At 55.1% G+C, this 27,156-nt stretch overlaps 1 protein-coding gene across 1 annotated transcript; it reads left to right on the forward strand.

Annotated features, from left to right (window-relative positions):
• The first annotated feature begins 283 nt into the window (after positions 1 to 283).
• RGMA (repulsive guidance molecule BMP co-receptor a) lies at positions 284 to 27,156 on the forward strand. The gene is made up of 3 exons (XM_012438733.2): positions 284 to 483; positions 20,006 to 20,520; positions 26,158 to 27,156. The coding sequence occupies exons 1-3, from the start codon at positions 402 to 404 to the stop codon at positions 26,866 to 26,868; spliced, it is 1,308 nt and encodes a 435-aa protein (XP_012294156.2). The 5' UTR covers positions 284 to 401; the 3' UTR covers positions 26,869 to 27,156.

Consider the following 27,156-nt stretch of genomic DNA (forward strand, 5'->3'; position numbering starts at 1 on the left):
ACTCTGATCTAGGGCCGTGGTTTTCCGAGGTCCCGAGCGCTGCAGCCCGGCTGCCTGTGTCCCAGCTGGGCCGCCTCCCCCTACCTCTCCCGCTTCGCTGAAACCTGAGCGCGAGGGGGCGGGGCGGGGGCATAGGGCTGCGTCGACATTGGCGGGGAACCGAGTGATGGATGGCGAGGGCGGGGCGCGTGGGGGGTGGGCACGGAAGGGAGAGGGAGAGGGGGAGGCGGAGGGGGAGTGCGCCGGGCGCCCGTGGCGGAGGTGGACCGAGCCTCCCGGCTCGCTGCTCCCGCCGGCGGAGCGAGGCTGCCGTTTTTCTACAGCGTGATTTATTTTCTTCTCCTTTCTTTCTGAACTCTTCTTCCAGGGAGAGGCTAGTGGTAACAGGCCGAGCTGGATGGATGGGTATGGGGAGAGGGGCAGGACGTTCAGCCCTGGGATTCTGGCCGACCCTCGCCTTCCTCCTCTGCAGCTTCCCCGCAGGTAAGGCGCTGCGGGCCCGGGCGTGCGCTGGGCTGGGTCCCTGGGTCGCCCCTCAATGCTGGGCCAGACGTGCGCGAGCGAGTCCGGCCTCAAGTTCCCTGGACTTCCTCCGGACCCCGCCTCTCATTTCCACTAGTCTTTGTTTCTCCCGCACCCCGTTGAGGGTCCAGTGGATGCCTTTGGGGCCCTGGAGGGGGCATCCCGCCCGAGCTGCCGTGAGAAGGAGACGGGTGGGGAGGGCGCAGGGGCCGGGGATGCCTCACTCCACTTTTACCGAGAAAGGGGGTGCTAGGAATGCGCCTCCTAGGGGCTCGTTCGAGGGGAGAAGGGGAGGCACGCCCTCGGTGCTGGGATACTTTCTCCAGCTCCTCGCCCAGCAGTTTGCAAACCTGCCGGGTGCCTAGAGGTGGAGCCAGGGGTGCCCCTGAGGTCCCAGCCGAGTTCCCGACCGCCCCCTCCCCGGAGACCTTGTCCCGCTTCCACGCGCTTGGCCACGCAGGGACACCCACGGACCCGGCTCCAATAAGCTGGTGTTCCTGTTTGATAACTTTCTGCGTCGCCCCCTGTTTGTTTTTATTGTGTCAGAACGGGAGAGAATTTTAGAATTAAAGCTGAAAAAGCCCATCTGTTTCCAATGAATCCCCCATAGTTTTTCACAATGTTTTTGGCAGATCGCTGCTTTCAAATTCCTCCGAGCCCGGACCTCTTGTTTTTGTTGGGGGAAGGGCGACCAGCTCCACAGAGAAGCATTTGTTCCTTCCCAAACGCTCCAGTTTCTTTACTTTTTTTTTTTCCCTTTCGGGGGGAGGGGGGAGGGGGGAGGCACGCAACTTAAATCCCCGGCCTGTTTTCTTTATGATGTTTCATAAAACTTTATTTCATTTTTGCCATATGCTGCTCACAGCCTGAAAATGCCAGTTAAACACTTTATACCCATTTTTTTTCTTGCTAAAAATACAAATAAACACAATGTCACGGGCCAAACGGCCCCCCGACGCAAGGCGGCATCTCCCAGCCCTTTCCATTGCGCTTGCGGGTTCAGAGGTGTCTTTCTGAAAAAATTTCAGCTTATTTCGCTCCACAGCCGGGCGCGGAGCCACAGCCCCCGCGCACCCCTGAACTTTGCAAGAAAGGACTTGAGTTGAAAGTCGGATTGGGTTGTTTTGTTTGCTCTTCAGCTAACTGGGTTTCAAGGAACTGGCAAAACTGGGCAGGTCTGGCTCGGCCTGGCTGCGTGTTGGGGCTCCCAGTGGGCGGACCACGCAGACAGCAAACAGTATGGAGCGAGGGATCAGTTTACCCTCTAGCCCCAGCCCTGCTCCTGGCCTCCAGCGCCAGCTCAGCCTTGTGCGTCCGGCTTACCACTGCACCCCAGGAGGGTGAGAGATCCTCAATCTGCTTTCCAGACCTGGTTTCCATGAGGCCTGGCTAAGGACGAAGTGTCGGGGAGGGGTCTTGGTATACCCCAAAAGTACTCAGCTTGGAATATCAACATCTCCACAGGGGTCAGACAGCAGGGTGCCCTCTCCCCAACCCCAGCAAGTTTAAGAGGCAGTTTCTCCACCTCAAGAGTCCAGCTGAACAGGCCAATTTGGTTTCCTCCCAAGAATTCAAAATAAAAATAAAAATCACCCTCTTCTTGAAAAAAGAAGTCCCCCTTTCGGAAAAGCAGGAGTTTGCAATTTGTGTTCCTCTTGGTTTGGTCTAGATAAAGATCCAGCCCATTGGAAGTTTTATCAGATGGGTTGATAAATGGCTTTTGTCCCTTGGCTGGTGTGGGGGATGTGATCTCAGCTCAAAGCTGAAATTGAGAAGGGGGGCTTAGAGGCCCTTAAAACAACACCTTCACGCTCTTAAAGCTGCAGCACTTGTTAACTTTTGGGGCTGGAGAGGAAAGGAAGGCCTGGCAGAAGTTCCCAGAGGTAGGAGGCTGCAGGCCCCAAGTGGTAGTGTTTTTATTGTTTCTCGATTTATTTCTCCATCTTAAAAATTTGTTGTTAAAGCATCCCGGCATAAGCTGAGCAACACTGGTAGGTTATATAATTCGCAGCCCAAATTCCATCATTTTTGTTTCCAAGAAACCCATTTCTTTTTGGCTTCGAGGCTGGTAACTAAAACCTGGCCAACAGAACTGATAGCTGCTTGCCTGTCATACCAGCTGGCTCATATTTCTTCTCATTTGGGGCTTGACAGCTGCATTTTGTCAAAATTGCCCACCCGACTGAAAACAGCTTCCAGCATCCCAAAACCAAATAAACTGGGGGCTCCAAAACTTGTGTGCTCTAGAAACGTGGCTCAAAAGACAGTTTCTTAAGTAAGGGATGAAATGGGTGATTTCCAGCACAGAGACCATCTCATTCTTTGACCCACTGACCAGGAGAGGGGCCACTTAGGAATACAGTCAGAAAACGTGCAGGTCTGATGGAGAGCAAGGTGAGAGTTAGAGAAATAAAGAAAGACCCGGCAAGTGCAAGGCACCCAGACACACTCGCCTCTCCCTTGAAGACAGGTGGAGACTGGCTGGGCAGCTGCGTGAAAGCCTTGGTTTGTTCTGTGCTGGTCAGCTTGAGTGGCTGCCAGGAGTAAGCCCATAGGAGTGCAAATTAGATTGGACATAGTTATGTGGAGAAAGATGCCTTCACCTCGGCTACACTGAGAGTGTTTGTGTGTTTCGAGTGTTTGTATTTACTGACTCACTGTGGATGGCCAGCCTACTGTGTTCCTGACTCAGTCACAACTTTTGGAGCCTTCTAACCAAACCCCTCAGGCAGACCACAGCCTGGTGAAGAGACAGGGCCTCTCCACTGTCATGCGGACTGCAAGGGTGTCTGCTCAGATGATTCTTTGGGGGCAGCACAGGCAGACAGTGGCCATGTCTACTTAGGAAGGGAGGCCAGAAAGGATGCTTAGGAGAGCACTCCACAAACAGCATCCTACTCAAATCACAGCTAATAGATGGTTTTTGTGGTTTGGTTTTGTTTAGAGACAAAGTCACTCGTCGCTCAGGCTGGAGTGCAGTGTCACGATCTCAGCTCACTGCAACCTCCACCTCCAGGGTTCAAGCAATTCTGCCTCAGCCTCCTGAATAGCTGGGATTACAGGCATGCGCCACCACACCCAGCTAATTTTTGTATTTTTAGGAGAGACAGGGTTTCACCCTATCGGCCAGACTGGTCTGACCCACCCACCTCTACCTCCCGGAGTGCTGGGATTACAGGCATGAGCCACTGAACCCAGCAACAGATGGCTTTTTAAACTTTGAAGCCATTGTGACTTTTTCATACAAGTTTTTAAGAGACATCCGTCCAGGCACATATTTTGGACATGTCACCATGCTTGCTGTTCACCGTGTATGAGTCCTGTACTCCAGCACAGTGGTTCTCTAAAAGAGTGGTCCGTGGACCAGCAGCATCAGCCTTCTTTAGGAACCTGTTAGAAATGCAAGTTCTGGTCCCACCACGGACCTATGGAAGCAGATACTCTGGAGCTGGGGCCCTGCAGTGTGTGTTCTAGCAGGTTCTCCAGAGAACTCTGACGCACGCTCAAGTTTGAGGATCGCTGTTGCGAGAACTGTAGCACTCCAGCCTTTCCTCGTTCCTTCTTTCTTCCCTCTTACACTTTTAAACTGCAGCTGTTTTCGAAATGTTAGTCCTTGGTGGGTAACTAAGGTTTCGGGAGACCAAGGCCCTCTGCAGTGTCCAGGCAGACATCTGTGTTGCTATAGGAATGAGACTATTTCTATCAGAGCTGCTATTCAAAAATGCATCGGCCAGGCGAGGTCTACTAAAATGCAAAAAGTAGCCGGGCGTGGTGGTGGAAGCCTGTAATCCCGGCTACTCGGGAGGCTGAGGCTGGTGAATCACTTGAACCCAGGAGGCAGAAGTCGCAGTGAGCAGAGATCGTGCCACTGCACTCCAGCCTGGGCAGCAGAGCGAAACTCCATCTCAAAAACAAACCAAGACATAAATGCATCAGCAGATCAGCCTGCTTACAACACTGTTGCTCTCCCAGTAGGACTTCGTGTCCCAAGGGGAGAGCATCTTCGTTTGTTTGGGCTCCCGTAACAAAATACCATAAGTGGGTGGCTTATACATGCAGACGTTTGAAGGCTGAGAAGTCCAAGAGTAGTAGGTGTTGGCAGATTCAATGTCTGGTTTGTCAGTGGTGCCTTACAACTCTGTCCTCACAGGGCACTCAGTGGGGTCTCTTTTATAATCCCATTCTCGAAAGCTCTACCCGTGTGATCTGATCACTTCCCAAATTCCTCCTCCTCATACCATCACATTGGGGTTAAGTTTGAAAATGTGAATTTGGAGGTGATGTTCAGTGGTAGGAACTAGCCAGCTGGTAACCAGTGTGTGAAGGCATCTGCAGAACAGAGCGCTGGCTCCCAGGGAGAACACACACATCACAGTCTACGGAGGGCTGGCCCCTAGGCCCTGACGGTGAATTGAGGAGAAAGGGAAAGGATCTCTGGTGGTGTGATTTGAAGACAGGAAACCTCTCTGCAAAGTTGGAGAAATTGCCTGTGGTCACCCCAGCGCTCAGAGGATGGGAGCTGGGGAGAGGATCTGTGGCCACAGGTAAGGCCACTCTGAGATGGAGAAGAGGGGAGATACGGGCTGAAGGTGGGGACCAGTTTACATGTTGGGGAAGTGTAGTTCCTGCTAGAGATCTTGTCTTTGGTGAAATACACAAGGCTGGACATTTCACCAGTGAATGTGAGAGCTGGACAAAGAACCCCGACTTCAGGTTTTGGTTGAGTAGCAGTTAGGGGCCGTGCTGTTTTGCTGCTTGGCAAAAATTCAGCCAGCCTTAAATTGAAGGTGGTATTTCTTCTAGGGTATCCAGCTTGACCCAGTTTGCCCAGGACTTTCGTAGTTTAAAAACTGGAAACTCTATGTCCTGAGAACCATCCTCAGCCCCTGGCGTACCAGGACGGTTAGACAGAACCCTAGTTTATCCTCCCCTGGCCCCTGGACTCGCACCTCGCCCATGTCTGTTAGGGACTCCCCTGTCCAGATCTGCAAAGTGCTGGTTTTGAAGTGTGTCTCTCTATGTGGTCTAATCACCTGAGGCCAAGGGTCCTTCCTCCTCCTCATCCTGCCTGTTCCTCTGTCACCTTGCTGCCATTGCAACAGTGGACAGTCTTAGGGCCTGCCTGCCTCCCCCTGTCCTCACCATGGTGCCAAATGAATCACTCTGAAACTCCTGCCCAGGAGCTCATGGCTGCTTATGGCCTGCTTTGGAGCATCAGAAAGGAGGGACTTTGACTTCCCAAGCTCATTTCCAAGGCTTCCCACACGTCCCCAAGCCCCGGGTCACCCCTTTCCTCCCCCCTCGACTCCCCATACACCACCCCACCACACCTGTTCACTCTAAGGCATTGCTCCAGGCACTGCCCAGTTTCACCACTCCAAGCTCGGTGCCATCTGCAGGGGTCCAGTGTAGACCCCCGATGCTGGGGGCACCTGTTACCTTGGGTGCTGACAACTCAGCTACCTCCTGGGCTTGGTGCTTCATGGGCTTGTGTTATTTCCTCTTGTAAAGCACCAGTTCCATTGATGAAAGCAGGAACCCCATTTCTGTTCCTATATGCCTTTCTTTTCTCCCCCCACCCAAGCACACCCAAATGGTCCTGGGAACCACAGGGCCCTAGGGGTTTTTTTGTATGTGTTTCTGTTTGTTTTGGGTTTTGCTCAATGGGCAAAGACCACAGGATTTTTTTTTCTTTTTTCCAGATACTCAAGTTTTTTTCCAAAATAATTTTTTTCTGGTTATAAAAACAGTACTCATTTTTGACTCTGAAGGCTGAAAGGGATAAGTAATAAAATAAAAATAACCCAGAATCCAACCTCCCACAGACAACCATCACTAATGAACATCCCACAAACATCTTTCAAGATATAATACCTTTATATTCTCTCCAAAATGGGATCATTTGAAGGAGAATAAGAATCTTAAAAGCTCTTGTGTTGAATGTGTGGCCACAGCCTGTGTTCTGCCAAATGCCTTAGGTACATCCCCATGAGAGTCGTCATTCCCATTTCACTGATGAGGAAACAGAGGGCCAGAGAGGTTTTCCTGACATTGCACACACAGCTAGTTACATGGCAGAGCCAGAAGCCAGAAGGAGAACCCAGACTCCTGCCCTTTTCCCGTGCGCAGATTTTGGATAAATACGGTCATTAAATTTGCTGTGTAGTGTGAGGTGTGGTGGCTCACGCCTGTAATCTCAGCACCTTAGGAGGCCAAGACAGGCAGATCACTTGAGGTCAGGAGTTTAAGACCAGCCTGGCCAATATGGTGAGACTCCATCTCTACTAAAAATACAAAAGAATTATCCCGGCATTGTGGCGTGTGCCTGTAATCCCAGCTACTCAGGAGGCAGAGGTTGCAGTGAGCCAATATCGTGCCACTGCAGTACATCCTGGGCAAAAGAGCAAGACTCCTCAAAAAAAAAAAAAAAAAAACTTTGCCATGTTGTGTATTGGACTCTGTGCTGTATGGTATAGAAGACATGGGGTGGGAGACAAGAAATAGACTCTGGCAATATGGTGAGGATATACATTTGTCAAGGATCTAGCATTTTTGCCTCCTCCCAAAGGCCCTCTGCCTCTTGCTCACCGTGGCTTAGCCTTCCAGAGAGGGCGATGCCACCCGGCCACAGGTCAGGAAGACAAGTTGGCAGTGTTGTCATTGTGCCAGTTTTCCCAAGTCAGATTTATGTCTGTTGGGTTTTGCTTATTTGCTCATTTCGTGCACCGTTTCACTCTGGCCGGCAGAATACCCAGACACCGATTGCAGTGATGCCTCAGCACCTAGGTCCCCGCCGAAGGAAGCCCATTATTGCTCCTGTGCTAAGAAATGCCTCATGAACACAGACCCACACCCATGTGTACGCAGGCCAGGTGCGAGCCCAGTTTGCCTGCATTTACCTTCCCCCACAAAGAAGGTGAAGGAGGAAGGCCTCCCTGCTGGCAGCATTTGGGGGAAAGGCCACTTCAAAGGCGTCTTGACCCGCAGGCTAAGCAGAGGAGCCCAGGGTCACTAGAGGCAGCGCCAGCCCTAGATTCAGGAAAAGGGGTTATGCCTCAAAGCTGGAGGACCAGAGTGGTCCCCTTAAACATCATTTGCATCTGGAAAGTTAGGTCTTTGCCTGTAACCAACCACCTTTCTTGTGGAATTCGGAGTAGCTTATCCTCTGCCCTGAGAGAATGGTGCTGGCGTGGAATTCTGTGTGCAGTCCTTGCCGGCGGAGGGCCCCTCTTGCCTAGAGAAGCAGTCAGCCCCTCCCTGAAGCTGTTGGTGGCCTTGGGCCAGAAGGTGAACACCACACTCTTGCACCATCCCACTTGCTCGTGGTCTGCCTCCACGTGGCCCCAGGAGGAACTGGGAGGTGGGAGGGCAGTCTGGAAAGCTGAGGTGTGCCCTTTCCCTTGGCAGGCGGTGTGGTTTCATGCAGCGACTTGGCATGAGTGAGGCTGGAGCAGAGCAGCCCCGGCGGGGTGTGACGCGGGGGCAGTAACTCCTGCCTGAGCTCTTTGAGTGGCTTTCAGCCACTGCCCATGCTCACGTGGCTGTGAGTTACCCCTCCACGACCCCAGCGCCCCAACTGACTCCCCACCCCCACAGTCAACAGAGGTTATCCCAGAAGCTTCCTCTTTCTCCTTCAGCCAGTTTCTAGAGAAAACCTCCTAGAAAATTTCCAGTGGATTCAAAGGGTGGGAGCCGCATTGGAGTCCCGGGTTCCCTGAGACATTCTTGGGCTGGACTCAGGGACGAACGCCTTTTAGAAGAAGTGACACATTCTGGCGGCTTGTAGGTTAAGCAAGGTAGGGTCTGCTGCACCTGGTGAAAAACCCGATGGCTCACCTGGGTGTGTTCCTTTCGGCATCTGATGCTGAACACCTGGATGTTTACGCCAGGGTGATAGAGTGACATTCCCGCAGGAGTGACACAAACAGGCAGCCTCAGCATCTCAGCTCAAGGAGACTCCCGAACACTGCTCTGGCCAGAGTTTGCCACGTGTTGGTGGTAGGTCCGTCTGTGCCTGTCCCCTGTAACATCCAATGCTGAGGCACAAGGGACAGGAGAGGGGTGGCAGCGTGAGTCTTATTGGCTGTGAGCTGGCCGGCCCCGCTGCTCAGTGCTCCTTCCTCCGCCTCCTTTGAACAGGGACGTGGCATGTTGCTAAGAAGGGCATCAGCATCCGCCGTTCAGGCCAGGTGGACAGTGAGGAAGGGGACAGGGGCGGTCTGAGGCTTCAAGGCAACAGTCTCCACAGGCACTGGCAGTGATTCTCTTTTAAGCTGCTCTCCGTCCCTTCCCTCCGCCAGCCTGCATCCTAATGGAAGCCATCGCCTCCTCAGTTACACTGCTTTCTAAAATAGTGTTCTGATCATGCCCTGGGTGCTCACTGAAAATGCTTTGTGTTTCCCCACCATCCACTGGAAAAAGGCAGAAAGACTTAGGCTGGTGTGTCGGGGTCCAGTCAGAAAAACAAAACCCACTCTGGGTGTTTCCGCAGAAGGAACTTCGTGTAGGCATCGTTACGGGCATGGGAAGTCTGATAGCGCAGAGAGAGACCCCTGAGACTCTCAGAGAGGCGGAGGCAGCTTCCACTCCTGCAGCCAGAGAGGCGGAAGGAAGGCAAGCTTGGAGGAGGGCCGATGCTGGGCAGTGGTGGGAGGAACAGCCTTGGGGACAGCAGGTAACCTGTCCCTGCCTCCCACCTTCCCTTCTCCATCTACTGACCCCTCATGGAGAAATTGAACAGGGAACTCAGTGACGAAAGAAATTGAGTTTGCAAAGTCCCTTCACTGCAGAGCAGTGGTTTGAAGCTGAGCAGCATTTGTTTCCTAATGGGCACAGATGGCACTCTAGGTTTCCATGTCTGGCCCCAAACTCATGGCTACACTTGGACCAGCCAGCATGTCCCTTCCTGCCAAGCTCCATTGTTCTGGAGGCCCCTGTTTTCGGATCTTTGCCCTACGTCACCTGTCAAATTCAGGACCTCGTTGAAATGCTACTTCCCCAATACCCTCTCATATTTCCTTTTTTTTTTTTTTTTTTGCGGGGGGCGCGGGTGAGGTGGGGACAGGGTCTCACTCTGTTGCCCAGGCTGGAGTGCAGTAGCACAATATTGGCTCATTGCAAACCTCTGCCTCCTGGGTTCTAGCATTCCCACCTCAGCCTCCCTAGTAGCTCAGGCACTCGCCACCACGCCTGGCTAATGTTTGTATTTTTAGTAGAGACGGAGTTTCACCATGTTGGTCAGGCTGGTCTCGAACTCCTAACCTTGTGATCTGCCCGCCTCAGCCTCCCAAAGTCCTGGAATTTCAGGTGTAAACCGCTGTGCCCAGCCTGTACTTCCATTCTTAAACCTTTGTTGCTGTTAAGTGTTCAGATAAAACATAACATGTTTGCTTTATATTCGAGAAGTTTATGTGGTTGACCCTACCTTGAGCACAGAGATTAACTGGGGTTTGTTCCAGAAACAGCATTCATCGAAGTGCCCGGCACATGGAAGGGTCCAGAACTTGGAGCAAGTAACTGAACTCAGGCAGTTCCCACACAGTCCACAGAGTTGGATAAAAACAGCTTGACCCTCGGGCTTGTAGTCAAAATGAGCCTTACCCCTTTAAGACAGGGCAGGTCTTTCCGAACTCTCCGGCTCACCCCACCCCTCCCATACGGTAACTGAAACCTGATCTAATCCCTTTGCACGCGGGTAATTTATTGGTCTGTTGAGCTTTTCTTGGTGGCAAATTGCATTGTCTTTATTCGTGGGTTCAGGCTCTGCAGAGGCTCACTGCATTCCTAGGACTCCTTTCTCAGAGTCAAGCCTTCACACCCCTTTGTGCACGGCAAAATCAGTCTTATTGGGTGTCTTTGTTATGCAAACAGGGCGGTTATAATCAGGCTATTATTCTGGAAGATTGGGCTTGATTAACAGTTCAGAGGAGGTCTCTGAAAGCAGCTAGTGCCTCATTGGTGCATAAATATTTTCCTCCTGCCTGCCTTGGTGCAGCTGGTGCTCTGAGCACCCTGCCCTGTATTTCCGATTCTCAGAGCTGCGAGGTTGCTATTGAAAGGAGAAGAACGAAGTCAGATGTGCTGGGTGGCTGTGATTTTTTTTTTTTCTTTCTCTCTACCTTATCTCAGTCCATGAGGAAGGCAGTCTGGAGCCCACCTCCCCAAAAGAGTGAAATGTCACCTACACACGTTTGTGTGGGATGTGGGACAATTACATCCCCCAGGCACAGGCCCGGGGTCCTGGGTGGGAGTTTTAAAAGGCATCAAATCTCTGATAGGGGGCCAGGCACGGTGGCTCATGCCTGTAATCCCAGCACTCTGGGAGGCTGAGGTGGGTGGATTGCCTGAGCTCAGGAGTTCGAGACCAGCCTGGGCAACATGGAAACCCCTTATCTACAAACATACAAAAAATTAGCTGGGTATGGTGGTACACACCTGTAATCCCACCTACTTGGGAGGCTGAGGCAGGAGAATTGCTTGAACCTAGGAGGTGGAGGTTGCAGTGAGCTGAGATCGCACCACTGCAACAGAGCCTGGGCAACAGAGCAACTCTATCTCAAAAAATAAATAAATCTCCTGATAGGCTTTGGGTATGGAGTGTGGACACCAGGACGAAGATGGGGGTCCCCAACCCTCAGAGATTCACATGCAGGTTGGGGAGGAGGCCTCTCAGCAGCCACCTCCTAGAGGAACTTGAGCTGTGTAAGGGCAGATTGGTGACACACAGTCCAGTGAGAGCCAGATAGAGGAGCAGCAGGAGGAACTGTAAGGTGGTGCAGAGAACTGAGGGGCCATCCTCGATCCACAAGGCCACTCTACTTCGGCCTTTTCTGTGTGACTGTAGACAAGGGCCAGGGGAAGTCCCTGGGACACCGAGGTGGGAGATTTCCTGCTGCGTATCCTGGGTCAAAACAAACCATGCAATGTACACGATGCCACGTAATACGCTTGTAAGAGGCAGAAAGCTCTGTCTGTGTCTCTGAGGCTGAGCCCAGGTTTCAAGGGTTAACAAGGAGCCACAGTGGGGCGGGCGGGGTGGCTTCTGCCCAGGGCACACTCAGCGGCTGGGGTAGAAATGGAAGCTCAGGAAACGTCTTAGGTTTTTCAGTCCCTGGTTCTGTGCATCTTGGCTGCCCTGGATCCATCAGAAGGCGGCTCCAGAGCTAGAAGGGGCCGCTTTCTGGACGCAGTACCTGGCTGGTATGCTCAGCTCACACCCTGCGGAGTGCTGGCTCTTTATTCACCATGGCTTGCTCTGAAAAGCAGGTTTCCTCTTCCGCTTGCCGGAGTCGCTGTAAGATCTGTGTTTCAACTCAAACTTTCCTCTCCTTCCTTCTTTCCTTGGACATTCGCATCAGAAAAGTCTAAGGTTTATTGCCTGGAATTGGGGCCTCACTTTTTGTAAAGATACAGCACATAAAAATCAGTCCCTCCGAGATCTCTTCAGCAGGTGACGCCGCGGCTGTTGCTTTTGATGCCGGGCCAGGTTACATTCAGGTCCCTGACCTCTGGTGGGGGTGCTGCAGTTGGTGATTTAGTGCAGTGAAGGCAGGGTGATTGGATGGCCATGGAGGTCAGAGCCCCTCACTCCCATCACCACCTGTGGGGACTGCCCAGCCCTGGCATCAAGCCCCTCGCATGGGAAATGAGGCCCCACACGCATCATTTCTGGGACCCATGGTTCCCAGAGAGCCGCCTTTCCACATGGAGAGATGGCAGAGGGGAACAGGCACCCTTTCTTCTGGTCCCAGCTGGTCACTGTCGGTGGCCTTTCCAAGTCATTCCCCTGCCGGGAGCTTTGGAAAGAGGCAGGAAGATCTGCAGAGCTGGATCCAAGTTCCCTGAGACTTGGGGCACCTGGAAACCCCAGAAGTCACGATGAGTCTGTTGGCAGCAGCCCCTGCCCCTGGTGGGCGCCACACAGGCCTTATGCAGGGAGGGCAGGAATTGATGAGGCAGGTGGTTGCTACCCTGAGACCAGATGGGTCCATGGCTGCATGGGAGACCCACATTGTGCTTTTGGGCCTTCGGGGAGTGGGGTCAGTCTCAGCTGGTGTTCTGAGGGAGGGACATGTGGCAAAGGCGTTTTGAAAAGCATAGAAACAGCTCCAAGCCCTGCCCATCTCAACCCCAGCCCTTCCATTGTATGACCCAGGCCCACTCCAGCCTGAAGCCTCCATGTTTGCATTGGCAAAATGAAGATAAAAATTTCTGCCCTTGCCAGGTGCAGTGACTCACACCTGTAATCCCAGCACTTTGGGAGGCTCAGGCAGGTGGATCAGAAGGTCAGGAGTTTGAGACCAGCCTGGCAAATACGGTGAAACCCTGTCTACTAAAAATACATTTAAAAAATTAGCCGGGCATGGTGGTGCACACCTGTAATCCCAGCTACTCCAGAGGCTGAGATAGGAGAATTGGTTGAACCTGGAAGGTGGAGGTTGCAGTGAGCCAAGCTTGTGCCACTGCACCCAGCCTGGGCAACAGAGTGAAAGTCCATCTCAAAAAAAAAAAAAACAACAATTTCCTGCCTTCTAATCAGGGCAGTATCCAGGAGCCAACAGGAAAGCGATGTGTCACCTGCACAGGGGATTGTCTTGATCATGTTTTGTTTTTTGAGGGGAGGCCCAGCTCTTGTACCCGTCCCATCTCCCTGTGCAGTCCTGGGCACACAGCCTCTTCCCCAGGGAGCCCCTCAAAGGCAGAACTCTTGCCTGTGTTCACCTCTGGGGCCCGCAGCATTAAGCGTTGCCTGGTGTGGAGTGTGTGGAAATCCGCATGAGTGCAGCTTGGGGGCTGGGACTGTGCTTTGGGTCTTGTCCCCTTCAGGGTACCTGGGGGGTGCTATTCAATGCCTGTAGGCCTCGGTTTCCCTGTCTGTTGAATGAGGATAACACGTCAGTCCTGGGTCTGTTTTAAGGGCTGAAGGAGACACATGTAAATAAATGTCTAGCGCGCAGTAAATGCTCAGTACACATTAGCTGCTAGTGAAGCTCAGCCTCTCCCAGAAATTGTGATTAAACAGAACAAAGTTGACACAGAACTGGCTGTCACAGAGCTTCCTTCCCCAGTCTCCAGGCTTGGTGCACATCAGAGCCTGTAGTCCCCTTAACACCCCTGTGGTGAGGCACCCATGCGTCTCTAGAGCTCAGAAAGGTCAGTGAATCTCCCCACAGTCACACAGCCCTGGAGTGGCGGAGCTGGAGCTGATCTCGGCGTTCTGCCCACCACAGTAAGGCCCACTGCTGCCGTGAGACCCTCCCACGGGCACTGCCCCATGAGAATATCTGTAACCTGTCACCCAACACGGAACTCTCCCCGGTTCTCTCTGGGTGGGGAATTGCAAGTATCCTTATTTTTCTTTTTCATACAGAATCCAGGGTCATTAACAAGGACAAAGGCACACTCGTTGAAATTGTGCTTCAGGACCCAGAGTTTCTGACTGAATCTTCTCCCAGAAAATGTCTCAGCAGAAGAGGCATTTTAGCATGCCGTGAAAACCTAGGGAAGGAAGGGGCCGTGACAAGCAGGAAACCAAGTGCTCTGTCAGGAGCAAGGACGTGGAGACTGGGCCACAAGGGCTGTGGGGGTACACGGGTCTCCCAGCAGAGGTACGAGAACTCGGTGTGCCACCCCCCCACCCACCGATCTCCCTCTGAAGAGCCAAGGGGACCACCCCAGGCCTGGGCAATCCCTGGGCAAAAACACGTTCTTGTCAGGAAATGGGAAGAAGGGATCGGTGAAGTTGAGTCAATCTGGCCAAACAAATGTCTCCACTGATACTGGCAGCTTCTCCAAAGGGGACTTGGGAGGTGCAGGACATAGAAGAGGGAGGCAGGCAAGTTTCCCTCCATGACTGTCTCTCTGGCTCGGCCACCATAACAAAATACCCCAGTCTAGGAGGCTTAAACAACAGACATTTCTGTTCTTAGAGTTCTGGAGGTGGGAGGTCCTAGACCCAGTGCCAGCGTGGTTCGGTTCTAAAGGGAGGGGCCTCCTCCTGCCTCTCAGGAGGAGGGAGAGAGAGAGAGAGTGCTTAGCGTTCTCCAGGTGTCTTTATTTTTTATTTATTTATTTTTGAGGAGTCATCTCCCTCTGTTGCCCAGGCTGGAGTGCAGTGGTGCGATCTTGGCTGGTTACAACCTCTACCTCCCAGGTTCAAGCAATTCTCCTGCTTAAGCCTCCTGAGAAGCTGGAATTACAAGCATGCGCCATCATGCCTGGCTGATTTTTTTGTTACTTCAGTAGAGACGGGGTTTCACCATGTTGGTCAGGCTAGTCTTGAACTCCTTGTGATCCTCCCGCCTTGGCCTCCCAAAGTGCTGGGATTACAGGCATGAGCCACCACACCTGGCCCAAGTGTCTTTATTTGAAGGGCACCAACCCCATAGGGGGGCTCCGACCTCATCTCACCTCATTACCTCCCAATTGGCATCCCATAAAGGGTTAGGACTTCAGCCTACACGTCTAGAGGGACAAAGTTCCGTCCATAGCACCCTCCCTGGGGATGAGTGAAGCCACCGGGTACCCATAGGAAGCATGGCCCCCTTGACAGTCATGACTGTGGACTGAGCCTGGGCACTCAGTGGATAGAAGGAACTGCCCAGAGTTGGGGGACCTGGATCCAGGCGGGATCCACTGTGCCCTGTGAGTGCCAGCAGAGCGTACCCAAGGAAGAGGGGAGGAGGAGCGATGCCACGCCTGGCTGGAGCTCCCTCCAGTGACCTTCCAGAGCTGTGAGCACTGACCCCACTGTGGCCTTTTTGGGGGACCTGGTCTGTTGGATGCCCCTGGGGCTTCAGGCCCGCCATGTACATCTCCTCATATCCTAAGCAACCCTTTAAGGTGGACGTGGTCTCTACTTGACCGTTGAGGAAACTGAGGCTGTCACATTCCCACAGCTACGGGGACCAAGTGGGATTTGAACCAGACACCTTCCCTGAGGGCCTGTGCTGGCCCTCAGCCTACCCAGAGCTGGGGCTGGTGGAACTTAGAGGGAGTAGTGGAGGAGACAGAGACCCTGGCTCCTAGGTGCACGGGCTCCAGAGAGTGACCTCTGCCACCATCTGTGTCAGGCAGACAGCTCCGCCTGCTGGGCGACGGGTGGTCTTGGCTCTGGGAGGAGGAGGGGAAAGAGGAGGTTCCCATGTGGAAGGGACAAGTGCCAGGGCCTTGTCTCAGGTGCTTCTTGGCAGCTCTGCATCAGGGCTAAGGCCACATCCCTGCTGTTTACTCCAGCGGGCTGCCTGCCTCTCCCACCCCTTGCCTGCAGCCCCCTTCTCTGAACCTTTGCCAGCAGCCCCCTCCCCATCCTGGGGAAATGTCCCCTTCACACACTCCTGCCCGGCCAGGCTCCATCAGACCCCTTGTGATTGCTGAAAAGAAAGTGAACCAACTCTGAAGCCTCGCTAGTCAAAATGGGCCAGGGACCAGCAGCGTCGGCCTATCCTGGGAATGTGGTAAAATGCAAAACCCCAGGCCCCCTGTAGCCTGCCAAGCCGGGTCCCAGACCACCCAGTACAGCCTCATCCGGGGCTACCAGATCCCACTCCACAGCCCTAGAGCATGTGAAGGACCCCCTTCCAGGGAAGCTGGGTGGGATTTCTGTCGGGAACTCCCCACGTCCCCGAGTTCCATAGCTGGGCGCTGCCCTGAGAACAGTTTTGAAGGCTGTGGAGGTAGCAGCTCCGATCACCAAGCCGGTCTCGGAGCCTGTGGAGCTGTCCATTTGGAGGGTAGAGCCACACCTGGCACCAGCCCACAGGCCGCCTGGCTGGGGGCAGCACGGTGCCCACCGTGGTGGAGGGAGTCGGGAAGGCGCTCATGAGGTTGCGTGGTGTGCAGCTGCCGTGGGCATGAGCTCACAGGTCCCGTGGTCTGGATTCGTGTCCTGCTCCGGTTCCTTCCTCTAAGTGAGACTTGGGTGAGAAGTCAGCCCAGCAGAGCCCAGCCTTCCCCTGAGAGCTGGGGATGGCCGTCTACCAGGAGGACACAGAGAGAGGAGGCCTGTACCGCCTGCAGCACTGGGCCTGGGACAGGGCCAGCCAGCTGGGACTTCACGGTCCCTGCTCTCCTAGGTTCTTTTCCAGTTCGGTTCTGGCAGAGAGCCAGAGCCCAGCACAGCCCCTGCTTGTGTTGCAGTGGGGCCTGCTATAAAGGGAGAGGCAGTGTCCTTTCTCTACCTTAGTCACAGTGAGGGCCGGAGGTGAACCAGAGCCTGAGTGTCGCCACCAATTAACAGGAGACCTGGACCAGGCACAGTGGCTCACGCCAGTAATCCCACACTTTGGGAGGCTGAGGCAGGCAGATCATGAGGTCAGGAGATCAACACCATCCTGGCCAATGTGGTGAAACCCCGTCTCTACTAAAAATAAAAAAGAATTAGCTGGGTGTGGTGGCACATGCCTGTAATCCCAGCTACTCAGGAGGCTAAGGCAGGAGAATCTCTTGAACCAGGAAGTCAGAGGTTGCAGTGAGCCGAGATTGTGCCATTGCACTCCAGCCTGACGACACAATGAGGCTCCATCTTAAAAAAAAAAAAAAAGGGCAGGAGACCTGTGTCCCTTCTAGATGATTTTCTCTGATGCCCACATCTGCATGATTCTGAGGAGGCAGAATGGCAGGTCAGCACACCCGGCTCTTGGAATTAATGAGGCTGCTGGGACAAGCATTGTGTGCAGGCTGTGGTACCAGTCAGTTCCTGTACGCTGGGTCCCTCCAAATGCCTGTTCTGTGTAGCGTCCCTCCCCATACACGCCCCCACTCACCTCCTGTAGTGGCTTCATCAGGGCGGCAGGGTGCGACCTCTTCACTCACAGATCACACTGACATTTCAAAGCCTGCAGGTAGGTTAGGCCCTTGTATAGGTTAGGGCGACATGAAGGCAGCAGGTCAAGAGAATCTTCTCGCTGCGTTGGGAGGGAGACTTGTCCTCAGGAGCACACCTGTGTGGGAAGATGACTACACGGGGGGGGTCTCACCACTGCCCCCACATGTCTGCCATAGCATGCCTTTATCATGGTGGATTAATCTGTTCTCACACTGCTGATAAAGACATACCTAAGACTAGGTAATTTATAAAGGAAAGAGGTTTAATGGAGTCACAGTTCCATAGGGCTGGCGAGGCCTAACGATCATGGTAGAAGGCAAAGGAGAAGCAAAGGCACGTCGTACATGGCGGCAGGCAAGAAAGTGTGCAGGGGAACTCCCACTTAGGAAACCATCAGGTGTCGTGAGACTGACTGACTACCATGAGAACAGTGTGGGGGAAATAGCCTCCTGACTCGGTTCTCTCTGCCTCTCCCCACCCTTGATGAGTGGGAGTTATTAAAATTCAAGGTGAGATTTGGGTGGCGACACAGCCAAACCATATCAAGCAGGTACCACCTGACTTGTACCTAACCTGACCCTTTAAGTCAGCATACTTCTTCAATAAATGATAAAGCTAGTGGAAAATCTGTGGCTCTTCCATCTTTTTTTCTTTTGGAGATGGAGTCTCTCTTTGTCTCCCAGGCTGGAGTATAGTGGCACCGTGTCAGCTCACTGCAACCTCCACCTCCCAGGTTCAAGCAATTCTTGTGCCTCAGCCTCTGAAGTAGCTGGGATTACAGGCACGTGCCACCACACCCAGCTAATTTTTGTATTTTTGGTAGAGACAGGGTTTTGCCATGTTGGCCAGGCTGGTCTCAAATTCCTGACCCCACATGATCCGCCCACCTTGGCCTCCCTAAGTGCTGGGATTACAGGCATGAGCTACCACACCCAGCAATTTTTTTTCTTAATGCAATTTAAATAAATATATGACTTTTCAAATTAAAAGACAAGTGTTCACTTAGGTATCACCTGAAATGACCTTGTTACTGGCAGTATGGCAAACACAGGTCACATGAGGGGGAGAGCGCTAATTTCAGGATGGATACTGACTTGCCCTGCTTGGGTCTGTGAACTGGGAAGGTGGTTTATGCCCCAGTAGAATGGTGCCCACCCACCTGCAGAGGTGGCAGAGATCACCCAGTCCAGGGCTGCACAGCACGAGCTGGGTTTGCACAGGACTGCTGGGATGGGTAGGCACTCGTGTGCTCACGTTAGTCTGCCCTCAAATAACATCTGTTCTTGGTTTTTACGTGCCACTCAATTTTATAGATAAAACCAGCACCAGAGACACAAACTGAATTATTTCTTTTTTGAGAAGGAGTCTTGCTCGGTCACCCAGGCTGGAATGCAGTGGCACAAACTGCTCACTGCAACCTCCACCTCCTGGGTTTAAACAATTCTCTGCCTCAGCCTCCTGAGTAGTTGGGATTACAGGCTTGTGCCACCGCACCCACCTTACTTTTTATATTTTTAGCAGAGACGGAGTTTCACCATTTTGGTGAGGCTGGTCTTGAACTCCTGATCTCATGATCCACCCACCTCAGCCTCCCTAAGTGCTGGGACTACAGGTGTGAGCCACTGCACCTGGCCCACAAACTGACTTTTCTAAGGCCTCAAGCCAAGTTAGTGGCCCAGAGAGGAGGGCTGAGGCCTCCTTTACCCACTGGAGAGACCACCCCAGCACGGGGTTATGACTCCAGAGGCTGAGCCTCCCAGCTGGTCTGCTGGCCCCTTTCTCCTGAACCTATATAGAAACTTCTGTCATACTGCAGGTGTGTGTGCCTGGCCACTTGTGGTCACCCTGAGCTGTGCAGAAGAATCTAGAAGGCGAGAAAAGGGCAGATCCTGTGTGTCCAGGAGATTAGGTGTGTTGAAGCCGTGGTTCTTAGGCACGGTCATTTTGGGTAATTGTCACTAAGGTCTCAAATCTTGTGGGGGGTCCACGGTTACTACTATAGGTTGCTTCTCAGCTTGCTTCTCTGAGCAGCACCGAGAAGGATGGGGCTGGGGGGACCGTTAGGGACGCCAGCTCCGCTGTGACCAGAGCCCATAGAGCACCCATCGCAGGCAACATTCACTGATCTTTGACTACGAATGCTGGGGCCAGACGAAGTCCTTTACACATGATAAAATCACTTCATGCTCATCATCCCATCTTACAGATGAGTATAACAAGGCACAGAGGTGGGAAGTCAGTTGTACAAGGTCATACAGTGTCAGGACTGGGGACACATTTAATAGCAGGGCCAATTCCCTGACAGATTCCTGTTGCTAGCCAGAATTCTTGGGGATGGTCATGAAAGTGTATATAGGTATCAAAGGTTCCAGGATGGCCTGTCAGCTCCCAAAGTCCTGCTGCCCCCAAACAGTGACCACTCCCTAGCAGGCTGGCACCATGGGAGGGGCCTCTGCATGCCTGGCCAGGTGGGGTCACTATGGGCTGGGTAGAAGGACTCCTTTCTTATCATCTACCGGAAATTGTTCACCCTCTGTGTTGGCATGGGTGGCTCCGCCGTAGATGATGCGACCTCCTGTGATGGGTGTCTGCCCCACCCCGCAGAGGCTGGGGTTGCCAGACTGCACGCTGACGGTGCGTCCCTTCCTTTCTCCTCAGCCGCCTCCCCGTGCAAGATCCTGAAGTGCAACTCTGAGTTCTGGAGCGCCACATCGGGCAGCCACGCCCCAACCGCGGACGACACCCCCGAGTTCTGCGCAGCCCTGCGCACCTACGCCCTGTGCACGCGGCGGACGGCCCGCACCTGCCGGGGTGACCTGGCCTACCACTCGGCTGTCCATGGCATAGAGGACCTCATGAGCCAGCACAACTGCTCCAGGGATGGCCCCACCTCGCAGCCACGCCTGCGCACGCTCCCGCCGGCCGGAGACAGCCAGGAGCGCTCGGACAGCCCCGAGATCTGCCATTACGAGAAGAGCTTTCACAAGCACGCGGCTGCCCCCAACTACACGCACTGCGGCCTCTTCGGGGACCCGCACCTCAGGACTTTCACAGACCGCTTCCAGACCTGCAAGGTGCAGGGCGCCTGGCCACTCATCGACAATAATTATCTGAACGTGCAGGTCACCAACACGCCTGTGCTGCCCGGCTCGGCTGCCACTGCCACCAGCAAGGTAAGGGGGAGGGGCGACTGTGGGGCACAACCCTGCGCTTTGTCTCTGCCCTGCGTGGACACTGAGTGGCTGAGAGGGCCTCGGGTGCCTGGGGATGGGGGAAGGTGGGGCAGAGTGGGGACACAGGAGCATCCTAAGGGCTGGAGGTCTCAGTCTCCTCCGTCCTTCCCCGGGCCAGCCTCGCTTGGCTGGCATAGCTCCATTTCACAGATGGGGAGCCAGGCGCTCTAGGAGGCAAAGTAACCTTCCCACCCCAAGTGCACAGTCAGCTGGGATGTGTGCTAGCATCTGCCCCCAGCCCAGGTGACTCCAGAACCTGGCATATTCTCAGCCGCCCCATGAGACCACTGAGGGCTGCTGGTTTTCCAACCCAAGGAGGCCTCAGCATGTGGGCAGCAGGACTCAGATCCTGATCTGGGGCCACAGCCAGAGGCAGCCACACAGCCATGGGCCCATGCAAATGGACACTCTTGTCCACCCCAGCCTCTCCCTCCCCTACCCACTTTTGGAGAGGATGTCCTGTGACTTCATATTCAGACTTAGCCAGAGGGCAAGGCCTCGAGACCAGGAAGGAAGCTGCTGGCTCCCAGTTTAGGCGATAGGGACACGTCCGCCCTCCCCAGTGCCTGGCCCTCCACTGCCCCCTGGGGTTTCCAGCAGTGGGTCTGTTTTCCTAGGAAGAGCCAGTTGGAAGGCCACATGGCAGGCAGTGCCAGACTCGCCACAAGGGCGTTTCTGTTCCTTCCCAGCCCTCCACACCCAGAGGACAGCGAGGTGATCTGGCCGCCAGGGAAATGCTCCATCCTTGCCACTTCCCTCTGCTCCGGTGGCCCTTGCCTGCCTCCAGGGGGTCTCTTTCTGGGTGGGAAACAAGCAGGCCCTGGGCCCCAGGCAGCGACGCCTAATGGAGGAGACCTGCAGCCAGTCCACCCCCCACTGTGCCCTCCTGGCCCTCTGCAGACTCAGGGGCCTGCACCAAGGACCCAGCCACCTCCCCACCACCCACCCTCCTGAGAGCCAAGAGAAACAGACACCGGGAGCCTGAGGCTGTAGCTTCTAAATCCGGGCACCAGCCCGCTTCGGAGGGGACCTGGCCTCTCTGTCCCATCCTGCAGGCTCCCAAGGGCGGGCGGGACACACAGGGAGGTCTGAGGATGTGAGAGGGATACGGACCCCCCAGTGGCTTGCTCCTCCAGACCCCAGCAAATGTGACAACCAAGCCAAGCCACACACCGGAGAGGATGTGTGGTTTGTGCGCAGGGAGGCGGGGCTGCTGTCCCCATTATGGGTGGAGGTGGTGTGACAGGGTGGAGCAGGAACCTGCAGGCTGGGGCGGTGCGCCTGGGCTCAGGACACCATCCCTGGCTGTCAGTGGAGGCACAGTGGGACCTTGAGTGTGGCGGTAGTATCCACAACCTAAATGGCAGTGGACCACTCATTCATTCACTTGATCCACGTTTTTCAAACGCATCATGCCAAGGGACAGACTGGCACGTGCTATGGGGAAACTAACCAGCAGGGAAAGGAAGGGGAAGGTGCAGATGCGAGTTCCTGTCCTCTCCTGAGTCTGTAAAACGGGTGGTAGCAGCACAGCTGGAAAGAGGTCAGTGGAGCAGGGGGCTGGGTTCTAATCCTGGTTCGATTCTGGGCACTGTGGACAGCAGAACTGCCCCAGCAGCGAAGGCAGAACATTCCTTCCTGTCCCAGCCTGGAGGTTTCCAGAAGGTAGGAAGCCGAGCTTCACCAACCCAGCCCATTTCTGCTGCAACCGAGGGCCACCTTTGATCGCAGTGGGCTGCTCTCTGCTGGAGGTTGAGGTAGTGTGTTCCCCCGGTGAGAACGTTGGGGGGCTGCCCCCACTGTCTTTCAGGCCTCCGTTACTTGGGTGTGTCTCTTCACTCATTGAGGCAGCAACCACCAGAGGCTGCATCTGTGCCAGCCTCTGAGCTAGGTATTGCCCTCCCTCCCAGACATGTGACGAACAGAGACCAGCAAAGGGGAGCTGGTGAGGGGGGCTGAGGCAGCAGGATGCTGAAGGCCACTGGGAGCCTCGGCTCTGTCCAGAGAACAGGGGAGGCTGTACACCAAGCTCCCGCTATAGCACAGATTGGGGAACAGAGGAGTCGGTGTCTAAAGGAGACAGTGTGGGAGAGCAGCCTGGTGTCCACAGGGAGCAGGGGAAGGCACGGGACTGTCATCTTCTAGATATGAGACCTCTGGGCTTTTTGGCCACCTCAACCACCAGCAACAGAGACCTCCGCGCCTGCTGGAACCCACTCCCCTTTCCCAACTCAGCTAGCCAGGTCCCCCCACCCACCTGCCCTTGAAGGCCTCTCCTTGGGCTTCCCACATTGTGTCCAGCCTCTGCCTAGCCTGACCCTGCAGCCATGAGATTGGCCTTCTTGTGCAGAAGCTTCCTGGGATGCTGCGTGTGCATGAAGCTGGCCCCAGACCCTTGGGCATCACTTGTTTCTCATGATACGGGCAGTTTCAGCCAATCAGACAATCCCTCTGTTCTTGTGGACGATCAAATCTCGTGTTTTCCACGTGGACGTTTTAGCCAGTTTCTTACCCCCGTGGGACAGCCTTCTGTGCCCAGCCCCCTGCTCCATCTCCCTAGCTGTGCCGCTAGCACCCATTTTACAGACAAACTGAGACTCAGGAGAGGACAGGAACTCAAGTCCTGTGCCTTCCCCTTCCTTTCCGCACTGGTTAGTTTTCCCCATCACACTCGCCAGTCCTTCCTTTGGCATGATTCAGGTGCTCAGCCTGTGACCCCCTGGAGCACGGGGATCCTCTCCCTTGTGTCCCCCCAGCCCCTTGTACTGGGCCTGGCATGGAAGTGGTGCTCCATAAATAGTAGCTGCTGCAGCCAGGGCTCTGCCTCGTGCCCGGCGCAGTGGAAAGGGCCAGGGCCCCTGCAGAAGGAGCGGCAGAGGCAGGAGCGGCTGCCCGCCCGCGGCTGTGTTGGCAGCGAGCCGCCGGCTTTCGACAGGCCCCCTTCATGCTGTTACTTGTGGTTGAGTCCCTGGCACCAGTGCCAAGAAGAGTCAGGCAGCCTGTCAGCCTTCCAGGAGGCTGTCTCCGCGAGAGATGTCAGTTAGAGCGAAACCAGCCTTTCCTGTTCCAGGGAGACTGATGGCACTTGGAAAGCAGGACCCCCACCCCCCACCTCCAGTGTCTGTGTGGCCCCACGCACCAGGCAGGGACACCAGAGTGCCCCATCCTCCCCCCATGGCAGGACCACCCACGGCCCAGACCACCCTGGCTGGCCCACCTCCGGCCCCCCAGGCGCCTCCACACTGAGGTGGGCCGGCCAGTGGGTGGAAAGAAGGAAGAAGTAGGAGCTTGAACCGTCTGGCGTTGCCATTTCCAGAGGTCAGGAGTGGTAGAGTCGCAGCAATTGCATCAGGTTCAAGGCTTAGGGCTCCCTGCTGGATGGAGAGGCTGCAGCCACCTTTGGCATCCCAGGGCAAACCGAGAGTGTGCCATGTCCTGGGGCCAGGCTGGGACCCCTCCGGGGAGGGGATGAGGAAATCAAGTCCGGTGCTCAGGCAGCTGTGCGCGTGGGGTCCTCCCAGTGCTGGCCTCCATCCTCCCGCAGAGCCCCGGCGCTGCGCGTCTCCATCAGGCACAGAACGGACAGTGCCTTGTGCCGGCCATGAACGGGCTCACGCCAAGACTGCCGTTTCTTTTAAAGTCCTCCAGCGACCTGCCCCTGGCTCAGCTCCTCCCAGCCTTGCCTTTCTGATGAACAGCGTGAAAGGACAGGATTTTCCTTCTTCAGAAGCTTTGGCCTAGGGTCTCTCTCTTCTTCTGGTGGTCCCACACCCCTCAGGCTACCAGCACTCCCCACCTCATCACCCCAAAGCTTTATGCCAATATGGGGAATACACCAAGCCACAGCAACACAGCTGGGGCCACCTCCAGGGGCTCTCAGCACCCCATGGGCTTGCATTACCTAGAAGGCTCTGTGCCCCCTCCTTTCCAGGCCTCCTCTTAGCCTCTGCTGCTGAGGCTGTGGCCCTGGGTCAGACAGGATGGCCTTTTGCTGCTTCCCTGGCTGGCCCCCGGGACCTTCTGCCTGTCTGCGACCCTCCTGGCTGAGCCGAGGTTCTGCTGTGGCTTCCCCGCCTTCCCTTCCCCATCAGAGCAGCTTCTCACTCCTTGTTGGTTTCCGGCGCCTTAGGCTGTGCCCTCATCACACATCTGCTGTGAGGCCAGAAAGCCCTTGGCAGCACTGCCCTCTACCCGGAAAGCCAGCCAGGCAGTCCTCATGCCCCCGCCCCGTGCCCAGACAGAGAGTGGCTGCGCGTGGCGGCAGCAGCTGCCCCTTGTTTGGAGCCCTTGAGTCTGGGTGCAGGTGGGCTGCTTTGGGAGCCAGCTGGCCGGACCCTCTCCTCTGGGAGGGGTTGGGGCTGGTTGCCAGGCTGAGAAGAGGGCAGTGCAGCAGATGGAGGTCCCAAAAGGCCTGGGTGCCACCTTGCTCCCTTCACCCCACGTCCCTTCCTGGCTTCAGGCTGGGAGTCCGGGTTCCAGCTCCCCTTGGTCCGGGGGGACAAGGCACCCAGAGCTTTCATGGCAAAACAGCTGGCACCTGGGGGAGGAGAGGAAGAGGTGGGTGGGGGGGGTTGTTTCTCTGTTTCCAACCCAGATAGCCCACTAAGTTAAGGTTAGGGAGGAAAGAGCTGCCAGCCTGGGCTGCGCGTTTCGACTGGTACGTCCTCCATGTCCTGGTTTGGGGACCCCTTTCAGCAGCCTTGGGACCGTGGCCTCTGCCTGCTCACATGGATTTTGCCCTGTTCGTTATTAGAGCATCAGTTTCCTCCATTCCCCCTGCTGTAACGTTCAGGCATTTGCTTGGGTCCTTTGGCAGGCATTGTGCTCCAGCACCACTGTCCTCATCCAAGGCGATGCTTGCAGACCAGTTCCTGTCGCACTGTAGCAAATGAGCAGAAACTGAGCAGTTGAAACCAACAGAAATGTTGTATAATGTGGAAGCCAGAAGTTGAGAATGTGTCTCCCAGAGAAAAAAATCAAGGTAGAGCAGGGCTGATCCTACTGGAGGCTCCGTGGGAGAAAGCATTCATTGCCATTTGCAGCTGTGGAGGGTTGCCAGCATCCCTTGGTGTGTGGTCACATCACCTCCTCTGTCTTAGTCAAATCTCCCTCTGCCTTTTTCTTGTAAAGACACTTGTGATTCCAGTTAGGGCCCACCCAGGTAATCTTCATCTCAGTGTCCTTTACCCAATCAGCTACAGAGTCCCTTTTGCCATCTAAGGGAACATGCCCAGGTTACAGGGATTAGGGTGTGTTCTCCTTAGGCACCATTCTGCAGCCTAGCACACTGGGCTATTGACCTTTTAATTATCTATGCTTTTATTCCTATGGTTCACTTCCCTGTACAGTGGCAGAGCTGGTTTTCTACTCAGGGTAGCAGCGTATCGTTTTTCTAAGTCACTTGTTAAAGTAAGAAGGCCAAGTTGGTTTAAAGAGTGAGGTGACGGGTGAACTAAGGCATCTGTCCCACCCAGGAAGGGAGTGTCTGGGGCACCCCTGGGGGATCCTCCGTGCCCTCCTAACCGTGGAGCTGGGCCTCGTCCCATGTGCCTCACCCACTCTCCTCTTCCCTGGCAGCTCACCATCATCTTCAAGAACTTCCAGGAGTGCGTGGACCAGAAGGTGTACCAGGCTGAGATGGACGAGCTCCCGGGCGCCTTCGTGGATGGCTCTAAGAATGGTGGGGACAAGCACGGGGCCAACAGCCTGAAGATCACAGAGAAGGTGTCAGGCCAGCACGTGGAGATCCAGGCCAAGTACATCGGCACCACCATCGTGGTCCGCCAGGTGGGCCGCTACCTGACCTTTGCCGTGCGCATGCCGGAGGAGGTGGTCAACGCCGTGGAGGACTGGGACAGCCAGGGCCTCTACCTCTGCCTGCGGGGCTGCCCCCTCAACCAGCAGATTGACTTCCAGGCCTTCCACGCCAACACTGAGGGCCCCGGTGCCCGCAGGCCGGCAGCCGCCAGCCCTGCACCCACGGCCCCCGAGACCTTCCCGTATGAGACGGCCGTGGCCAAGTGCAAGGAGAAGCTGCCAGTGGAGGACCTGTACTACCAGGCCTGCGTCTTCGACCTCCTCACCACAGGTGACGTGAACTTCACGCTGGCCGCCTACTATGCCTTGGAGGACGTCAAGATGCTCCACTCCAACAAAGACAAACTGCACCTATACGAGAGGACTCAGGACCTGCCGGGCAGGGCGGCGGCGGCAGGACTCCCCCCAGCCCCCCGGCTGCTCCTGGGTGCCCTCGTCCCGCTCCTGGCCCTGCTCCCTGTGTTCTGCTAGATGCGTAGATGTGGAGGGAGGCGTGGGCCCTGTCCCCTCGGCATCATCTCCATCTGTGGGCTGGGACTGGGGACTGTCAGCGGGATGCAGGGGATCTCCGTCCCCTGGCCTGTCCCCCGTGGCCCTGCCCCCTCTAGTGCACGTGACAAGGTTGTGGTGATTGGTGCCGTGATGTTTGTGACAGTAGAACTGCTTGAAAGGGAGAGCAGCTCCCCTCGCCCCACCCCTGCAGTGTGAATGTGCAAAACAGCCCCTCAGGCTGAAGGCCGCCACCCCTGCCAGAGAGAC

The sequence above is a fragment of the Aotus nancymaae genome, unplaced genomic scaffold (assembly GCF_030222135.1).
Source record: "Aotus nancymaae isolate 86718 unplaced genomic scaffold, 86718_ANA_hifiasm-v0.15.2.pri h1tg000014l, whole genome shotgun sequence".
Classification (NCBI taxonomy): Eukaryota; Metazoa; Chordata; class Mammalia; order Primates; family Aotidae; genus Aotus; species Aotus nancymaae.